Source organism: Mastomys coucha, unplaced genomic scaffold, assembly GCF_008632895.1.
Source record: "Mastomys coucha isolate ucsf_1 unplaced genomic scaffold, UCSF_Mcou_1 pScaffold12, whole genome shotgun sequence".
NCBI classification, from domain to species: Eukaryota; Metazoa; Chordata; class Mammalia; order Rodentia; family Muridae; genus Mastomys; species Mastomys coucha.
The window spans coordinates 83076869-83097623 of record NW_022196894.1 but is presented as its reverse complement, the minus strand read 5'-3'; the positions used below and the strand labels follow the sequence as shown (position 1 = coordinate 83097623).

The following is a 20755-nucleotide window of genomic DNA, read 5'->3' as shown; positions in this document are numbered from 1 at the left end:
TGATTTCAGCTCACCAAGTCTGGCTTCTTAGGGAAACATTTTGAATAAAAAGAAGTTCCAGCTTTTGTGAATTCCCTATAGCATCCTACCCCCTCCACCCATGCAATACAGTAAGACTTCAACTGCTTTTGGCTGCCATTCTAGATACTCAAGCTCACAGACAGAAATACAAAAGTAAATAATACATTAGAACTTCTCTGGTCCAAGTTACCAAAAGATTCTTACATTTTATTACTACTTTATTCTAGAGATCTTGAAAGCCTTTTATTGCAAATTTAACAGCCTGTGAGAAATACTTAGTCTCTCTTTCACTTTAGAGAGATATGAAGGAGTAGAACAGGGTACACCCCATTTTTTTTTATTCTTGACAACTTATATGTTACTCGAGCATTCTAGACATTCAGTAAGTGCTCATTCAATGAGTGCAAAATTCAGTAATGATCTTGGATGTCATTAAGTCTTGGTGACTAGGAGACAGACTATGGGCACATGAGGAAGAGGTGAACTGGCACTGGCGAGTGGGGTGTCATCAATGAGCTTTTGCTCAAAGCAGTAAATGACAGTTACTATGAAGCTCCCCATTAGTGTTCCTTCAAGTCCCTCTACATTCCCTCAGTGATGTATTACAATTATTACAAAATAGTCATGCAGGACAGTAGCATTGGCAGCCTGACATCTATTATTACAGCCAGTCCAAGAGTGCCCCACTCAAAGAGAAGTCTAGAATCCAAACAGATGGCCAGCCCTGCCCACTGCATCCCCAAGGGGACCACTCTACAGACTTGTAGGTTCGTCATGCATTCATACAACCTGAAACTTTATTCTTTAGGTCCCTGATTATAGCAATTTGAAACCTAAACCCAGGTGGATTCTAACACTTGATTATTCTCTTAGGTAACTGTTTGCTAGACCTACCACGGAAGCAGATTCTGGGTCCCGAGGAACTCCCAGGACAGACCTATGATGCCACCCAGCAGTGCAACTTGACATTTGGACCTGAGTACTCTGTGTGCCCTGGCATGGATGTCTGTGCGCGGCTGTGGTGTGCTGTGGTGCGCCAAGGCCAAATGGTGTGTCTGACCAAGAAGCTGCCTGCCGTGGAGGGCACTCCCTGTGGGAAGGGAAGAATCTGCCTGCAAGGCAAATGCGTGGACAAAACTAAGAAAAAGTATTATTCGGTAAGTGGTTTTCTTGTCAACTCAAGCCTAGAGACCCAGCACAGGAAGTGCTTTCCCAGGCACGCACGGTCATTACAATCAGAGGGCTTTATTTCCCAGTTAAAAGATTTTGTCTGTCAATAATCTATCAAACTTTGTTTCCCATCCGCAGCACTGCTTGTAACCAAAGGAAACCAAGCAGCTAGCAGGGATTTCTCTCGGCAAATTCCAGGATTTCACAAGTCAATCCAGGTTGACAAATTTCTCAAATAAACTGAGAGGGGGCACTCAACGTGGAGTCCCCGGGTTGCTTTTTCGGAGGCTCAGTTTAGAAGTCCTTGAAGTTATCAGAACGTGTCCGCTGATCAGTAAGGAGACAGTGGTGGAGCAGGTGCTATGGCCCTTGCTCATATTTTGTAAGAACCCACATGGTCACTTTTTCCCAACAGAAAGTGCATGGGAATATTAAGAGCTATGGTGCCCTAGAGGCTGTCCCCAAGAATATGCTAACAATGCAGAAGACACTTCACATTGCCTGGGTCGCGTCAGATTCCCTGACATAGGTGCAGGAAGCTTATATTTCCTAGTCAAAATAGCTCATCTTATCACACCTAACATAGCCCCTCAGCTTCCTCCTGCAATGTCTCCATAGAAAGAAGCCCAGAATTTGGTACCTTGGCTTGTCTTGCCATATGGAAAGCACAATGTCTGAGCACATAGGCTGAAGGTGACTTGCATTGTCTCTCACGTCTAATTGGGAATTTACCAGAGCCCAGCTCAAATGCATTCATGTATGAGGCAGAGTCTATCATAGACAGAATGTGTGACATCAACAAACAGACCTCAGAGGATTAAATAGAAAGGAAGAAGTGTAAATGCCCAACATCATACAAAGGTTTCAGCATGATGCACTTTTCATTATTGGTCCAAGAGGATAGTACAAAGAATGTTAACAATTATCTGTGCTTATGAACAAGAGTTTGTCAATATTGGAAGGCAGGAAATACACTGCCTGGAAAACAGGATGTAATCCTTGACATGTGCTTGTTAATTAGGGTAACACCTTAGATCCTGTGCTGCTAGAAATGAGGTCCTGAATAAAGATAACCTGCTTAGCATTGGAAATGGGCTGCAAAGTCTTAATTGCATATGGATCTCCTGGGATGATCTACACAAGTGACTGTAATATGCATGTGGGATATTTTCCAAAAAGAGTTAAAATATCTTCTGCTTTTTATTTCAGACATCAAGCCATGGAAATTGGGGGTCCTGGGGCCCCTGGGGTCAGTGTTCTCGCTCGTGCGGGGGAGGAGTACAGTTTGCCTACCGCCATTGCAATAACCCTGCGCCTCGAAACAGTGGCCGCTACTGTACAGGGAAGAGGGCCATATACCGTTCCTGCAGTGTCACACCCTGCCCACCTAATGGTATGCTGTGCTCAGGTGTCAGTAACCACATATGTCATGCATTACCCCTATTTTTGTAGAAATAAACAATGAAGTCTGGGAAAGTAGCATTAATCTCAAGGTAGATAGAGTTACTAACAAATATGGGGGGTGATTTTTAATTTACTGTCACAGACAACAGAGTCTTTAAGAGACTGGGTGATAACACTTCTGTTTTCAATTCTGTTTATATGAAGGCACTTGAAATACTAGTGCATAAAGAGCTACTAAAAACAGAAATCATTAACATTTTGCACTAAACTTAACAAGGTGTGAATGTCAAACACTTTGTTTTCTAGGTAAATCTTTTCGCCATGAGCAATGTGAAGCCAAAAATGGCTACCAGTCGGATACAAAAGGAGTCAAAACATTTGTAGAATGGGTTCCCAAATATGCAGGTGTCCTCCCAGCAGATGTGTGCAAGCTCACCTGCAGAGCTAAGGGTACTGGATACTATGTGGTCTTCTCTCCAAAGGTAACTACCTCTTCCCGTGTCTGGAGCAGTTAGCATTCAGGACAGAAATTAACCTATAAAATTAATTCTGTAAATGCTGAATGTACACAGTCATTATTTTCAGAAAAGAGTTGGGAAGGTTTTGTTTTGATCTCTGTAATTTCTGTATTTTCAAAGTTTACACAATGGTCTAAAAACATTTTAAAGAACCAGCATCAGGTTTAAAAATGAATTTTGAAAAGTGTAGTTCATTGTCAGGGAAAATAGAATATCAGCTTCAAAATAACCTAGAAAAGAATATGCATTTTTCCTGATAAATTCTGTAAGAGGACTATTGGGAAGAAAGATTTCTATTTTGCAGCTATTTACTTAAGAATTTCTGTGTTCAATCTTAACCATAAGTTTTGTTTTGTTTTGTTTTGTTTTGATTTGTTTTGTTTTGTTTTTGCTGCAATCACATGAGGTTTATTGGGGATACCGGTACCGGGGTCGATCTCGTGACCTTGCCAGTCAGAGGAGTTTGACCCTAGGGTTGATCTTGTGACCATGCTGGCCAGATTAACCATAAGTTTTAAGGCCATTGCATCTGATCTGAGCTTTAGAGTTTCATGGTGAAACAAAGTCCTTTTACTCACTTGCATTTGAGATATGTATGTTATTATGCCATAATTTTCACACATAAGCATTTTCTAAAATACTAAAGGGATTTTTCATTATTTTCTATATGATGCAGCAATTTAAAAACACCATTTATCTAACTTTTAATCATATGACGTGTTTAAAAGCACCTCTGAAATCATCCTTCAGCTGTATCTGTATACCAATGTCTCTACATCATATACCACTGAAATATCAAGCACTGTCCAATTCATGTATATTTCAGTACATTGTATCTCTTTAGTGATGAAGTAATGCATTTTCCTTAAAATATTACACAAAAGTAAAAACAAAGAGTTTAAACTACAACTAGGAAGAGAATCATTGGCACTTTGAGGGACATTCTACTTCACAAATAAACACACAAACTCACATACCCACATGTCATATGCAAACAAATTTAAAGTGCTTTTACATGGATAAGAATATGCATGGGCATGAGCACACCACAGCTTCTTACATGCCATGTTTTAAATGGCTTTGAAACAACAACACACCCTGTTTCCTGAATTCAGAACCAAGTATTCACTCTATTCCATACCTTTCCAGAAACAGCCCTTGCTAAGATCTGTTTTCTGCACGACCATGACTTTACTTTGATGCCTTAAAATTTAACACACAATAACTATGACAGCTTTTTAAATACATCTAAATTTTCAAATTTGCTGCTAAACTAACAGTTACACTACAAAGAATCTTTGTATCCTTAAGCTTTCTAATGTTCAGATCTCTGCAGGAGCAATAGTCTCCCAGGAAGTTAAAAATTTCTTTACACTTCTTTTCACCAATGTAAAAAGACAAGATGATAGAGTGGCACTGTGTTATGAATACAAAAATGGAAATTAGTAATTTGAGTCACCAGATATATTAGGCAAGAAGTTTAAGAGAGAAAATATATAACCAGACCTTCCCAATAAAAATATATTATGCATATTCTAGAATCTTCTAGAACCTAACTGTTTGATTGCTTTTGATGAATTAGTTTTTAAGATTTATTTTTTTTAATTTGTATGTGTGTGTGCATGTATGTTGGCACGTGCACATGAAAGCAGGTACATGGGAAGGCCAAAGGCATTGGATGCCCTGTGGAGTTGGGGTTACAGATAGTAATGAATCAACTTTCAGGATTCCTAGTAACTGAAATTGTGTCTTCTACAAGAGCAGTATATGTTCTAAACCAGTGATCCTTAACTGCCTTATTTTCAGTGTAGAATTTATTACAACAAAGTTCACAAATTATGACTTTCTACTTAAGCAAAAGAATCAAATCCTTGAGCCCACATATCCCTATTGCTGATAACGTTGTCATATGCAGGTTACCGATGGGACTGAGTGTAGGCCATACAGCAACTCTGTGTGTGTCCGAGGAAGGTGTGTGAGAACTGGATGTGATGGCATCATCGGCTCAAAACTACAATATGACAAGTGTGGAGTATGTGGAGGGGATAACTCCAGTTGTACAAAGATTATCGGAACCTTCAATAAGAAAAGGTAACATGATAGCACCTTAACACTTGTGTGAATTAAGCAAGGTTTTAGACTCCTGCAAAGCTGATACAGGAGACATGTTTCCTCCTCATCTCTTTGTAGGAGAAGGTTTAATGTTGGTTTAGCAATGCATTCTGCATAGGAGCAGTGGAGGAGAAGAGCTGAATAGGGCTCTGTGGCTGATGGAAACTTTAAATGTCTCTGGAAGCAGATAAACTATAACAACAATCATGGAGGGAGAATTTAGGATGAAAGAGCAAAAAATGAATGGTGGGCACTATTTTTTAAAATGGCACCTAGCAAAGCTGCATTTCCTAAGGCCTCACATGATTGGCCTTAGCTTGGTTTTATAATATTTTTAAGTTTTATTTAATGTGTATGGGTGTTTTGTCTGCCTGTACATCTATACACCATTTGTTTGCCTGCAGCTGGAGGAGGCCAAAAGAGGGCATCGGATCTCCTTGAACTGGAGGTATAGAAAAGTTGGGAGCTACCATGTGGGGCTGGGAGCAGAACTGCTACCATGTGGGGCTGGGAGCAGAACTGTAGTCCTCTGGTTGTGAGCTACCATGTGGGGCTGGGACGGAACTGCTACCATGTGGGGCTGGGAACGGAACTGTAGTCCTCTGGGAGAGCATACACATTGCTCATAACTACTGAGCCATCCTTCTTCTGTTCCTTTCAGGATATTTTTAATTTATTCTATGAATATTTCATACATATATACAATGTGTTTTTGTCATACTCACACCCAGTCTTCCAGCTTCCACTGCACAACGTTATAATCCCTCCTCACTTCACGTTTCCTTCCTTCTCCCTTTTTCCATTGCTTCCACTGGGATGTTTGGTTGCTTAACTGGTTTGTTTGTTTGTTTGTTTTTGTTTTGGGGAATTTCTGCTGAGTTTTTTGTTTTGTTCTGTTTTTGTTTTTTTGTTTGTTTGGTTTTGGTTTTCTGTTTTTGTTTTGATACATGATCTTGGTATGCAGAACAGGGAAATCTTGAACCCTTGAATGTCTGGTCATCATCTTTCCCCTGTGCTGTAATTCTGTCTGTAAGAGGCCACTCCTGGCTCTCTTTACTATTTTTATAGCAAACAATTTCTCACGAGCAGTGTGTTTTTCTTCAGAAAACATTTCTCCCTGCAAAATGTAAGTTAATTGAGGCGCTGTGACAACAATCCCATTTTACAGGGAATGATCTGGTTTCTGTCCACTTCATAAGGACAAACTACTATTTCCATACTTTTTGCTTTAAAACACATGAGACCATAAATTATAGTTTCTGGAATCAAATGCAACACTAAATGAAGGATGCCTGATTTAACTAAAGGGTCTGGTAGACTTCTCCCATGCTGAGTGTATAGGTGGAGTGTGGCTGCATGCTCACGTAGCTTCTTTGTTTTCTTCAAATTGTCAACAATTTGTGCTAAACTAGTTTGAAAACCTTAAAATTATGTCTCATATGATTTTAAAATCTAAAGAACTATTCTGATGGTAGATATGTACTATTAATCTTCATAAATATTGACATTAGAACCATTTGAACATAATGTAGCATCATACCAACTCTGAAAAGTCAGTTATATTTTATATCTTTCTATATCTGAAATGTGCAAGACAGCTTACAGACTAGCACCTCAAACTTCTGTTTTACAAATGAGGAAGCTAAAACTTGAACATTTAAGACTTATCTAATTTACCATAGGGGTAAATGCCAAAACAGAACAGAAGCTATACCTGAGGTCATGGGTGTGGGGGACATTTTTGTGATATAAGAATGGAAAGGAGAGAGGTGGAAAGAGGGCAGACAGAAAAGGAGGGAAATGTGGAAAAGGAAGAGTGAGTGGGAGAGAAATAGGAAGGAAAAGTGATATAAAGAGATAGAATATGGCTTACAAAGAGCAATTTAATGCTTAAGGTAACACCTCATCAATCTTACCCTGTGTGCTCCTCTACATGAAATTGAAAACTACTTTGCAAAGGGCTAAGTGCAACACTTAAATTTTCTGAATTTGTAACTATGTGAGCTCTTGAAGCCATATGCGGTGAGGAAGAAAGCATGAAATCCCTTCCAGCATTTGTCATATTTCATAACAGTTAAATTTAGACCATGGTCCTGGCTTTTAAACCCAGCACTGATGATGCCGAGCTCTGTGGTATACTCATTTAAAGATTTTTACCGGGCTGGAGAGATGGCTCAGCTGTTAAAGGCTAGGCTCACAACCAAAAATATAAGATTTTTACTGTATTCTTACTTTCTATTCTTTTGTGTAAAATGTGACATCACCTCCAACAGTCATTCCGACCTTTAAGCCCTTGTAGGATTGTGTGTCATCTATCAGTTTTAGAAACTAACGTGAAATTGAGGGAACAAGGTCTTATCATAAATAAATATTACAACAATAAAGACAATGAAGCCAGATAGACAGAATCAGCAGGACCTCAAGGCACACTGCTCTCCCGGTGACCCTGAGGTTTGGACACATGTGGGACAGACACTAAAGTTCAGACAGGACTTCCTTTGAGAATAAGGATCCTGTCCAAGTCAGGAGTCGTGAACTTAGATTTTTAACATATAATCTTGGACCTAAGAAGAATTAGAAATTACCCAATTTAATCTCACAACAGTCATTCAATCTGTACATGCAAAGCTACTTCTGTTTAAATAACTGAGAAACATTTGAGGACATATTAACTAATAGTATATCTTTAAGCTTTATCCTAGCCACTTATAGAAGCAAATATTTTGGCAAAAGATGAGCCCTTCTTGTTGGTATAGTGTCCCAATACTTAATTAGCATTTGTGCTAGAGTTCAACAGGGTTGTGGCCGTTAGAGACATTTGTTCCTCCTGAGCAGATGATGCATCTTTCGAGACCGGTTTATGGTCTTTCCCAATAAAACTCTTCAATCAATTTATCCTATTGTTGGGTGAAAAGAAAACATTCAAAAAAACATGAAGTCTTAAAATCATTTTTTCTTAGAATCATAGTAAGTACATATAATCTAGTGACAAAATTTTGCCTTTCATTTAACTTCTCACCCCCAGAAAATCTAGTAAGGCTTCCAGAAGCAGAGCCTCAGTTTGTTCTAACACCAGTGCAGTGAGCAATGAAACCTAGTCTTTTCAAGAAGTCTGCATACTGGAGCCATATAAAGAACTCTCAGAACAGTCCCACAGCCCCACCTTGAAAGACAAAGGTTTGCCAGACTCTGCACACAGAATTAGGGCTTAATAAAATATTTGCTAGTGAGTCCAATATCAGAATTTAAAAACACTAGGTATTTCCATGAAAGTAACTGAGGCAGACTTGGCTGCTTATATTCCCAAATAGCCTACCTTGTGCCTGTGTTTAAGAACATAAAATATCTGTGTAAATGTGAATCTCTAAACCCATTTTTAAAATAAGCAAGGGTTGCTAGCATCATTCTAATTTTCAATATCTCAACAGAAACCTATAAAATGTTATATCGTATGGCAATTTTATTTTATCCTATGAAAAAATTTAAAGCCAATTTAAACTGAAGCTCTTAAATACATTAAGATAAGGGAAAACTTTTAGAAAAATTCTATTTGTTTATACACGTATAGCCATATCCTAATTCTATCTCACTGCCCCCTTCTTTTCCAAACCTTTCACGTGGATATCCCTGCCTGCAGCAAGGGTTATACTGACGTTGTGAGGATCCCTGAAGGAGCAACCCACATCAAAGTCCGACAGTTCAAAGCCAAAGACCAGACTAGATTCACTGCTTATTTAGCCCTAAAGAAGAAAACTGGCGAGTACCTTATCAATGGCAAGTACATGATCTCCACTTCAGAGACTATCATCGACATCAATGGTACCGTCATGAATTACAGTGGGTGGAGCCACAGAGATGATTTTTTACACGGGATGGGCTATTCAGCCACAAAAGAAATCCTGATCGTGCAGATCCTTGCAACAGACCCTACTAAAGCATTAGACGTCCGTTACAGCTTTTTTGTTCCCAAGAAGTCCACTCAAAAAGTGAACTCAGTCATCAGCCATAGCAGTAACAAAGTGGGACCGCACGCTCCGCAGCTGCAGTGGGTGACAGGCCCATGGCTGGCCTGCTCTAGGACCTGTGACACAGGCTGGCACACCAGGACCGTGCAGTGCCAGGATGGAAACCGGAAATTAGCTAAGGGATGCATTCTCTCTCAGAGGCCTTCTGCATTTAAGCAATGTTTGCTGAAGAAATGCTAGCCTGTGGTTTAGTCTAACACACAAAAATAACAGGAGGATCATCGCAGATACAGCTGTGGTGAAGGCAAGGCCTACCGAAAGCACAGAAAGACAGGCCTTCCTGTCACTGTCACCATGAGTCGAATTATGGGCAGAATCTGCTCTCTACCACCAAAAGATTTACTCTATTTGGTGTAAGGATAGTGATCTTGGAATAGAGAAAACGTGGGAGCTATGGAACAGCCCTGGGCCAACACAAAGGAGACACACAATGATGAATGTAGAATTGGGGACATTTGAAGATGGCAGAGAAGTCTTGTCACCTACCTCTTATAGAATGTCTTCAAAGGCATCGTGATCGTGTTCAGCCATAACACACAACTTATTTTTACTGTTTGTAAATGCATCCACCCTTGGTATGTCACTTTATAAACTTGGTCCTATTAATATATACACATAGGTATATATATATATGTACATATATATATGTATATATATATATGTACATCCGTATATACGGATATATGTATATATCCGTATATATATATATATGTATATATATATATATATATATAGCTATAACAAAATATTTGACCAAAGTAGATCTACAGCTATTTCGACTACTAGTTTCCAGAAAGAGCTGTGGAAGATTTACTGGAAATTAAAAACTTGCTGCTGTTAAGTAAGACTTTGTATATTGTTGGTCTGCAGGAAATAACATTTTAGTTTAAAAAAAAAATAGAAACCATTTTGACAGCAAGCACCTTCTGTGAAGTTCTAAAAAGGGAAAGGATTTGTGTGTGTCTGATCATTTAAACACATATTCAGCTCCATGTACTCTAAATTTTGATGGTCTGTATTTTTCTTTCAGGCAGCCAGCCAAGTTATTGTATCATTTGGGTGTAGAAATTGTGCTTTCCTGTGTATATGTGATCAATATCCAAGGGTCTAAAAATTAGCTTGCTTGTATTAGAATTTAAAAAAAAAAACAAATATGTCACTGTGTTTTCAATTTATATTTTCACAACTGCTTCATTTTCTACGGCTCCCAGCTCATATCTCACAATGTATAGTAGTCAATCATACAGAACACACAATGCCAAGCTGTCTCTCACATCCAGCACCTTCAGTAATGGCTTGCCTCTGCTCAGCCAGTGTTTTTAAAATGTGTTTGTGTTTGCTTGTTTGTTTTTCCTGAGGGTTGGAAGACGTGGTTCCGTATTGACTGGGTGTAACAGTAATATTAAAATCATTTCATATTTAGCCTCATCTTGAACAAGCAATCAGATCAGTTCAACTAATTCAAGAAACCAAACTAGTTAGCACTTAAAAGACTGCTTCCACACCATAGGCAACTGTCTCATAATTCACAAAGTATAAGTACATACCTGCTGTATTGGAGAATTTTCGTTATCAGAAAGCATTTGTCTGCACCAGTGAGTTTGTAAGTGATGAAATATAAGTTTTTTTAAGAAGTCTTTTACCTGTACAAGAAGGCTGCACATGCTTAATAATTATCATAAACAGAAAATCTCCTTTAAAGTACACACTGCAAGACCCCCTCTGATAATTCAAGTAATATGAGGTATTTTTATTCCATTGGCATTTCTTTTTTCTTTAAAAAAAAAACCTGCAAAGTAAATTGTTTTATGCAAATTCTACCAAATGTGCCTACTGTTAAATATTTGCATATAAGGATTTTGAGAAATCCTCTCTGGAATTCCACTAAATGTATGAGTGTTTATTTTTATTATAGGATATTTTAATATAAATAATTATGTAATTGATGACTCCATATCACATTGGTTTCAGTGGACCAGAAAAAAAGATGAAAAATCTTACTTATGTTTGTTTGTTTGTTTATGTGTTCTACGAGATTATTTTCTGAAACAGACCAATGCCCCTCCAAACTAGTCACTATTCATTACATTCTCAGAGCCTGGTCTTTTCACATCAAGAAATTCAGACTATACAAAACTCGTAGCCTCTTTTGGGTGCTGGTCTCTAAATATAGAGCAGGGAATTAATCTAGTCAAATTGGTCATAAAACAAAAGATTATATCCCACATTGGTTATTTAAGTGTGCAGAGAGAATAAATAGTGTAATGCCAATTTCTCAAATTTCAAAAACAATATAAACCAAGTAATTCTAATTTGAAAAAAAATCTTATTTTGTTTTTATTGTGGTAGTATTAAAAGAAAAGAAATGAAAAATAAATGTGACTATCTCTTGCTCTGCTTCCCTCTATGATCACCATAGGTTTTTAATAAGATTTTCGCTGAGTTCCTTTTCCCTATAGTGGAGTTTTTTACTTCACACTGAAATCATCCTAAGGAGGATAGCAGATAAACCACTAATCTATGTCCAGAGGGATTTTTTTTTCACTTTAAAATGACTATCATACATTGACAGAGGAATCTAAGGAAAGAGACAAAGCAAACTGAGATTCAGAAAAGTGAAGTGTCACAGAGGTAAAGAGTAATGAGTGTGTGGGGAGAAACCTACATTAAATTCCAATTCATTCAGTTAGATTCTGTTCTGTGTTTGTGTGTCTTGAATCTTTAAAGATCTTGGATTTCAGATGGTGAGTAAAGGTGGGAAAACAGAAAAAGGTTATGCTCAGGTTCCAAAAGATCTAAACTCACTTGCATAAAAATATCATTTCAGAGTGTGTGTCAGTTAGTGCAAAAGAGCTCCCAATGAAACAGTACCTTGATCTTTCAGAACAGCAGACGTCGTCTTAAGACCCTCCTTATTGCTTGAAAGTATAAGAACATTGTTATAATGTATTTAGAGGACCCAATGTCTATTGCCTTCCTGTGGAAACAGTTTGAAACTAACAACTGAGGGATGAATCACAAAGCAAACAAAATAACAAGTTGCAGCACTGAAAACTAAGTAATTTATTGTTTTTGCAACTGCCATGTGAATTTCTGTGATGAAATTATTTATTCTTATTTAACAAAAATTATGTGCAAAGTCTTCTATATTTAAAATGTTTTGCTGTTGTCCAATTCTTAATTTATGCTTCTTGTTTGTGTATAAAGTGCACTTTGTGAGTTTATATAAGATACAGCACTGGTGGCTTTGTATTTCTTTTTTACAGAAGGCTTTCTGTGTGGAACAGGTGTATGTGTGTATATTCCTCGTGTATTTTTAGTCTGCCACTCTCTTAAATTTTAAACTTCCATTGCTAGCAATGCTCCTTCCTAATCACTATGTTAATAGGTCATTTAACTACCAATAGCATTGGCTTTTTTAGATCATGAGTTTTAAAAATCTGTACTTAATCAAGCAAGTTGCAAGTTTTTAACTAGAGGATATATAAACCTTAGGAGCATCCCACAGAAGCTAAGAGACAATGGAGAATAGGGTTTGAAACAGGCATAGCAAACAGGAGGCCGAGGGAGGGAGACTGTAAATTTAGGAGCAGTCTGGGAGATGTAGCAGATCACTACTTGGGGATAAGAAATAGAATACATTTCGGTCACATCACTGGTAAATATATACAAGGAGATGTTAATTTATTATATGGATGTTATAACACGTCACTTCTAAGTGATTAAAGAATGATAAATACAAAGTCTTACAGCTTTAGAAACAGCTCCCCACAAATACAGTGTCTGAGCCTCTGCTGTCTGTGGAGAGTCTACAGATGTCCTCAAACAAAAGTAGATTTGTATATTTCTGATAACACAAGTCATAATCTTGTCTATGGGTGTCGATGTATGTAACAGAATACAACTTTTTACTATTACTGTCAGACCAGAGAGATAGGACATGGGACAAGCAGGAGCAATTCTTGTAGCAACAGCTCATTTGTGACTGGAATTGTACATTCCAGTTCTAGAAAGAAAGTCAAGCTCTCTTGGCCACTGTACAATTCACTGGGTCAATCTCTAGCTCTGATGTTCCTCCATTAATAGCTTCCTTGTTAGCAAATTAACAAGGTCAGTCAGTGCAACCAGCGAGGGACATAGGCAGGCTCAGAAGTCCAAGGTGGGCACGATGATTGTAGCTCATTGTTAGAAATTCGATGAATACAATACTTAATTCTACTCTGAGTTGAAAACCCTGCAAAACAGCATGGCCATAATGTGTTAATACCACTCATCTATTTACAGTGAGACATGAGGCTGTACAAATGCATTACATTTTTTATTGTGTCATGGCTACAAAATAAAAGAAATAAACACAAGAACAAGATAAGTCATTCAAACAGATGCAAAATCATATTAAAGGGGTTTTAATCATTGAAATACACAGAAAAGGCACTTGTATAGTTTTGTTATTATTATTCTCATTGACCAACAGCCTCTTTGATAGAGAATCAAACAAGTAGATCAGCCTAACTGAATAGCTTGGTAATAATGTGGTAATAAACCCTTATTAATGCAAAATATAGGCACGGCTTATTTAATCATATCACCACAAAACATATCAATTTAAAATCAAGCCAATAATTCTATTCAATCAAACAATGAAGACATATTGCAATAGAGGTCCATTCATTATTAAGTTAATGCACAGGCATAAAAATCAGCTAAAAGAGATATATACACCTAATAAATTATTGGTATGGATATGTCTCATGCAGGTATTATGGGGGGATATTATATGTCATTTATATATGTGCAGAGAGAATAGGACTTTGATTTAACATTAATTCACACAGTTAATTGTGATTTCTTAATATATCAGCATCTTTTGTATATGGTTGCTCTCTGGTCCTTGTTAGGTTGGAACCCCTGCTAGCCCTTGCACTGCTAAAAAAATTCTTCCTTCCCTTCTTCCATCAACCCCACCCACAAGGAGAAATCTCCTGGCTTACAAGTTGTCACCCGTGGCCTTCTCAGTTCTGGCAACCCATTCAAGAGTGCCTTCCCAAGGGCTCATCTTTTGACCATATGTGGGTACAGTCCCAGATCCTGGCTTACATGTGATCATCCCTTGACGAAGATATATAAAACCCCCTTGCCTTAGCCCAGGTGCCCAACTTCCCTGGCCCTGTTCTTTGGAATGAGTGAACACAGTGAACCTGCCTGGGAGTGTATCTAAAAAAATCTGCATTTACCTGCTCTTAGTCTGGTCTTATCTGGTGTATACTTGTGTCACCAAGAGAGTAAAAGCCTATTAGTCCCTACCTTTTGGCTCTACTAACCAGCATGTGTGGACTACACAGGTTAAAAGAAAAAAATAAGCACTATCCCATCTGACCCACCCCCTGTCAGGTAACACCCCAGTCACTCAGAACTTCAAGGACACCCGTGCTCAGAATACACTGGTTTTGAACTCCATTTTTCTTTGCCTAATGCAGTGAAAAACCATTATTGTAACAGAGGTGCTGGCATCTTTAGCAATGACTGTCAAACATAGCATTACTGACTTGTTCTATAGTTTCCACATGATTCTTTAACTTGCTAAAAAGATCTTTATCCTTTTAGTCAAAACCAGGCACAATTTAATCCCCAGAGTTTGAGAAGTCAGCATACGTAAGTGCCATTCTAATCTAAGGTATATCTGAGGACACTTAAGAGATCATCAAAACTTGAAGGGAGACAGGTCAGAGCTTGGTCTTGGTGTTTCTGAATTTTTAAGTTGTCAACAATTCACGGAAACTTCTCTGTGTGGATTTTCTTCTTAAACATTGCAGTATTTCATGCTGTAGTCAACATTTAGTGCCTAGATCTCAACCTCTTTCTAATACATTTACCTTGAAATATTAATGCCTAAACAGAGAGTGTAATTAGAGTAGGGGTTCTCACCAATGTGTAAAATTGTAAGGTTAGACTTCTGACTGAGAAATGTATGGTCTTTTCATGGCAATACTGAAATGTTCGTTTACATGTGGCATGGAAATTGCTGGTTCATCTGCTACAGTCAAGAACTGGCAAACACTGCTTATATTTTAGTAGTGATTGATTGGTTGGTTGGTTGGTTGGTTGGTTAGTTGCTTGGTTGCAAACATACATAGTTTTGAGATCAGATATCGTAAGAAGCTAAGTCAATGGCAGAAATACAACCCATTTGACATAAGCAATGGCAGCAATGCTAAACTTCTGTTAGTATCCATGCGTAAGCCAAATAAGAAACCTTAGTAGCTAGAACTCAGGCATTTGAAGTCTGAAAACATATTACCCCGATAATAAAAATTAATGAGACTTCACATGTCTCCACTTTCTGAAAATGAAGGCATGTGATGCAGTTGAATGGCCAAAAAACTCTTGGAAAAAGTGAGACAGGATTTGATGAACATGTCTCCTTAGCTTTGACAAACGTCAAATTGGAATTGGCTGTTTAGAGTAGTACTCTATCTCAGTCTACAGCCTATACTAAATCCTTTTTTTTTTCCTCCAGGAAAACACTTGAATTGACCTACACTGTAATTATTTTTCATTGAGGAATACTACTTTGTAAAGCAAAAAACTTTTCAGTGTGAAATTAAACTGTATACCTAAATGCTTTTCAGTGTATATAATAAATAGAAATTGTAAACTAAGTCAAAGCACATACTGTATGTGCTTGGAGCTAGAAACTACTGTCCTTTTATGTTTTAATGTCTCACAACACTTGCAGCACAAAGCCTGGTCTCTTCTGCCATTCATCATCTGCTTGAGCACAGACAATATCCTGTCTTAGCTAAAACAGCAGCTCTTTGGCACAAAATGCCTTTTAATGTCTTCTGGTCAGAGTATAATATCCTAAAGTCTGCCAAGTATTAAAACATAAGCAGGTATCATAACTGGATTATAGTTATACATTTACTACAAGTATAGCCTTAAGGAGTATAAGTTATAAACAATTAAGAGCCTATGCTCTTAAGAGAAATTTACTAGAGGCTCTACACATTTGATAAGAGTTTATGAATTAACTTTCCAGTGAACAGATTCTTTATAAAACTGCAGTCATTGATGCTATGTGAACATTACAAACACTGAACTTCCCTCTAATATCAAGCAGTATTTTAGAATTATGATACTAAAAATTTCTTCCAATGTTTTATTAATTCTTTGTAAATTTCATACACTGCATTTGAATCCCATTTCCTTCAACAATTGCCATTAATACTCTGTGAAAGTTCTATGCCCCAGTGTAGGGGAATGCCAGGGCCAGTAAGCAGGAGGGGGTAGGGTAGTGAGCAGGGGGAGGAGGGAGGGAACAGGGGTTTGTTTTAGTTTTTGTTTTTTGCTTTTCTTTTCTTTTTTTCTTTTTTGGAGGGGAACCTGGGAAAGGAGATGTTGTAAATAAAGAAAACTCTAATAAAAAAATACTCTCTCAGCCTTTTCCCGTTCCTTCCAACACTACTTTGAAATTTCATCTTCTCTATATTTTTCCCTCTTTTCCCATTGAGTCCAGTTTGTGCTGCCTAGCTAGTCTTAGGAGGGAGGCTTGACCTGGTGTGTGGTCAAAATACTGGGTGCCCCATCATTAAAGCAAACAGATTCTTCCCTTCCCAGCAGCTATCAAATGCTAATAGCTCTCCAGTGAGTAGAGATTTCATGACCACCTTTCCTGCTTCATGCTGGGGTTTTGTCAGACTGGAGCCTGCCAATGTCCTGAGCTTTCTGTGAGGAGAAGAGGTCATCTGTGCATGGGATCCACTGGATCTGGAAAACACTGTTTTCTTGATGTTGCCAACCACCTCTTGCTCTTGCAACCATTCTGCACCCTCTTCTCTGAAAATTCCTGAGTCTTTCAGGAAAGGAATGTAATAAGAATGCCCTCTTTTAGATCTGAGCAATCCACAGTCATTTACTTTTACACTTTGACTATCTATTTGCCTCAATATTAACTGCACCTATTTCAAAGGGAAGCTTTTCTGAAAAGAGTTGAGAAATGCTCTCATCCATAGTTATCAATAAGTCATTAAGGAAGAACAAACTACTAAAAGTACTGAAAGGAAAAGTATTGATACTCAAATCTTATCCCTTAGAAATTTTTTCTAAAGAAACTACACCCACCCACCCACCAACCAACCCCCCCAAAAAAACACTTCTATGAATTTTAAAGGTGGCATAAACTTAACCATTATAATATGGCTGGAATTTCTTCAGCATTTTGTTGGCAGAGGCCTTGTGGCAAACATTTCCTGAACTTTCTAATGTGCTTTATCTCTGACCTGATAAGGTAATAAGAAGATTCCAGTATTGACGTTACCATGGCAATATAACTATGTCCCAAGTAGCATGTGCTACTGAGCATTCCTAAGGTGGTCATTATCTGTTGCCAGCATCTTTAAAGGCAGAAGCTCCTAACAGGCAGAAGGAGAGACCTAACTAAGTAGGAACAGAGAGCTCCTAGAGACTGGAGCTATCCTTACTGTCTCTAAAGTGTGCACTTCCTGGGTAGATCTACAGGAGCCACAATGTTCCAAGGAAATGGTTAGGAAACTACAGAAGACCATGCAGGTTATAAGGATGGACTCGTCAGCCACATGTAGCACAAGGAATTGCTTTTTCAGGAATGAGAAGAAAGAATTTGACTTGGAAGACTCATACATGCATGCTAGGCATTCTCAAAACATTCAGTACTTAACCTTGCAATCTCCTGTATGACCCACAATGAGCTGAGGCAGATAAGGTCAGAGACATAAAAATGGTCTGAAGGGCAGTTTTTCTATTACAACAAACAAGGGAAATGTCTAGAAATGAAAGTACAGATACTTGTGGCACCAAATTATCTTTAATGCTTAGATATTGTTGTGTCTTTCTGAATATTCTACAGCATTATCTATTCCATTAAGTAAATATTTTTCACCCACATGAGGGGTTAATTATTGGGTATGGTGTAGAACCATAGATTCTGGTTTCAATATAAAGTAATGTAAAACCAATGTAGCAAACAGGATAGGGCTTTTGTTAAGTAGATGAAGGAATACAACAATAAGGCTTACCTTTATTAGTTCCTTGTGATGTCTATCATGTAGATAAATAGAAGGAAATCCCAGAGTGATCTGCAGTCTGGGGCTTTTCCAGTAGATGGAGGAATACAAGCAGACCCAAGACCATTATAACATGTAAATCATATTATACACCAGTTTTTTTCTACATGTCAACAGTACATTTTTTTTTATCTGACTTTATCTTTCATTGGAATTTTACTTACATTAGAATTACAGTCTATTTGTTGTTACTTGAGCTAGGATTTAAAAAAAATCTAAACCTGGGCTGGAAAGATGACTCACTGCTTAAGAGCACTTGTAGTTCTTGCAGAGAACCTGCATTTATTTGCCAGTCCCCACATGACAGCAAATACATATGTATAGGCAAAGTACTCATAAACATAAAATAAATAAATCTAAATTTTAAATAATTAAACATTAGCAATAAAAGAGTAATTTCTTAAGTGTAATTAGAATAAAATTATAGTAACATGTAGCTTTAAGATAAAAAATAAATAAATGAAATGTTGAGAGATGTTATCATATTTATCATCCAAATACATCTCCTAGATGCTTCAAATAATTTACTAAACTGTTTCTTCACTCTATGTTCCCTTTTTTGTCCTCCAGCTATGCAAGGTTAATATATTGCTCCTACATTTTCACTGTATATGTTTTCAGTCAGCTTAAAAATGGGCTTTCAGCCAGGCAGTGGTCTCACATGCCTTTAATCCCAGCATTTGAGAGGCAGAAGCAGGTGGATTTCTGAGTTCGAGGCCAGCCTGGTCTACAGAGTGAGTTCCAGGACAGCCAGGGCTACACAGAGAAACCCTGTCTCCAAAAAAAAAAAAAAATTTTTTTTTTTTTAACTAATACCCTCAGAGCTCCTAGGGACTCAACCACCAACCAAGGACTATACATGGTAGGACTGATTGTTCTGGCAGCATGTGTATAGTAGAGGATTGCAAAATCAATCATCAATGAGAGGAGAGGTCCTTGGTCCTGTGAAGGAGAGGTCCTGTGACGCAGTGTAGGGGAATGCCAGGGCCAATAATTGGGAGAGGGTAGGATGGCAAGCATGGGGAGGGCGGAGCCAACATGGGTTTGTTTTTTGTTGTTTTTGCTTGTTTGTTTGTTTGTTCCTGGGAGGGGAAACTGGGAAAAGAAAAATCATATGACATGTAAATAAAGAAAATAATTTTAAAAAAATGGAATTTCAAACTTTAGTGTAGGGAAAAATCAGGGGAAAGACAGAAAATATGTAACACCCACTACAAGCAGAATTTCTAAGAAGTTCTCAGATATCAGTATAGCTATTCAAAATCTACAAGAATATGCAATAGCTATCTCTTCCTTTAAGCTTACATCAGAGCCAATCTCACTCCTTCACTGCTGCCATTCGGGTCCAAACCTCCACCTAACCTACTCTACCTGAACAACAGCAAAAACCTCCTGGTGGGTCTTCCTGGTTCTATCAACAGCAAGACTGTTCCTGGGAAAACATTTCAGTCAAACCCTTTCACTTCTTTGCTGAAAATTCTCTAACATCGTTTTGTTTGACATAGACTCAGAAACAGTATCTTCTCATGTTCTTCAGGGTCCCACAGAATCATATCCCCCATCCTCCTCTCTGATACCCACTGTGCTTTCCCACCCCCTGGATCACTGTTCCATCCTTATTGCCCCCACAAACTGGTCTTCATACATCAAGTGTGAAATGCATCTAGAATTCTTACCCAGATACATACTTCTCTTCTTTAGTCCCAGTGAGCCCTAAGGAACATAGCCATGTTTATGCCGTAGCATCTTACAGAGTTCGTCTTAATCGGGGAAATTTTGCCTCCTGGTAAATATTTGCCAAGTTGTGGAGCTATTTAGAGTTACTACTGTGGTGGAAGATATGCTACTGGGGTCTAGTGAGGGGAAGCGGAGGAGACTGCGATGCATGAGACAAAACCCCATAGCCAGGAAAAAATCATTCAGATCGTCAAGGGAACTGAGGTAAGGACTTTACGATCGATCAATCATCACTCCTTCCTGCCGCAGGAGGTTAATACATTTTCTCAGAATAGTACTCTTCCCCTTCTAATGAGATGCCAGCCGTCATGGCGGTGAGGGTGAGTCCTTTCTCTTTCCTGCTGGAGAGAGTGGAGCAGCATAAGCGGAAAGGCAACCCTGCATTCTTGGAACATTGACACCAGGTGGCTGTTTCCTGAAAGCTAAATCTAGATGGATTATGAACCTGGCATTGTTGGGGCGATTGATGGATTATGCAGGTGACTATGGCATAAACATAAGACAGGCAATTATTGTAAATCACTATTAGTCTGATACTTACAAGTGATTGCAAGAATCTGTGGAAACCTCCCTGGCCCAATCATTTTATAAAATTAGTGTTATGTCCTAAGGGGCTGCAAACCCTTCAGCTCCTTGGGTCCTTTCTCTAGCTCCTTCATTGGGGACC

The 20755-nt window shown here is 38.2% G+C and overlaps 1 protein-coding gene across 1 annotated transcript in view; it reads left to right on the top strand.

Annotated features, from left to right (window-relative positions):
- Nucleotides 1–15869, top strand: part of Adamts5 (ADAM metallopeptidase with thrombospondin type 1 motif 5) — a 46534-nt gene extending 30665 nt beyond the window's left edge. Inside the window, exons 4-8 of the mRNA XM_031364317.1 lie at nucleotides 895–1178; nucleotides 2401–2584; nucleotides 2902–3077; nucleotides 5029–5204; nucleotides 8863–15869. Coding sequence (XP_031220177.1) covers nucleotides 895–1178; nucleotides 2401–2584; nucleotides 2902–3077; nucleotides 5029–5204; nucleotides 8863–9430 — 1388 coding nt within the window. The 3' untranslated portion in view covers nucleotides 9431–15869. The remainder of the gene's footprint in view (nucleotides 1–894; nucleotides 1179–2400; nucleotides 2585–2901; nucleotides 3078–5028; nucleotides 5205–8862) is intronic.
- The last annotated feature ends 4886 nt before the right edge of the window (nucleotides 15870–20755 follow it).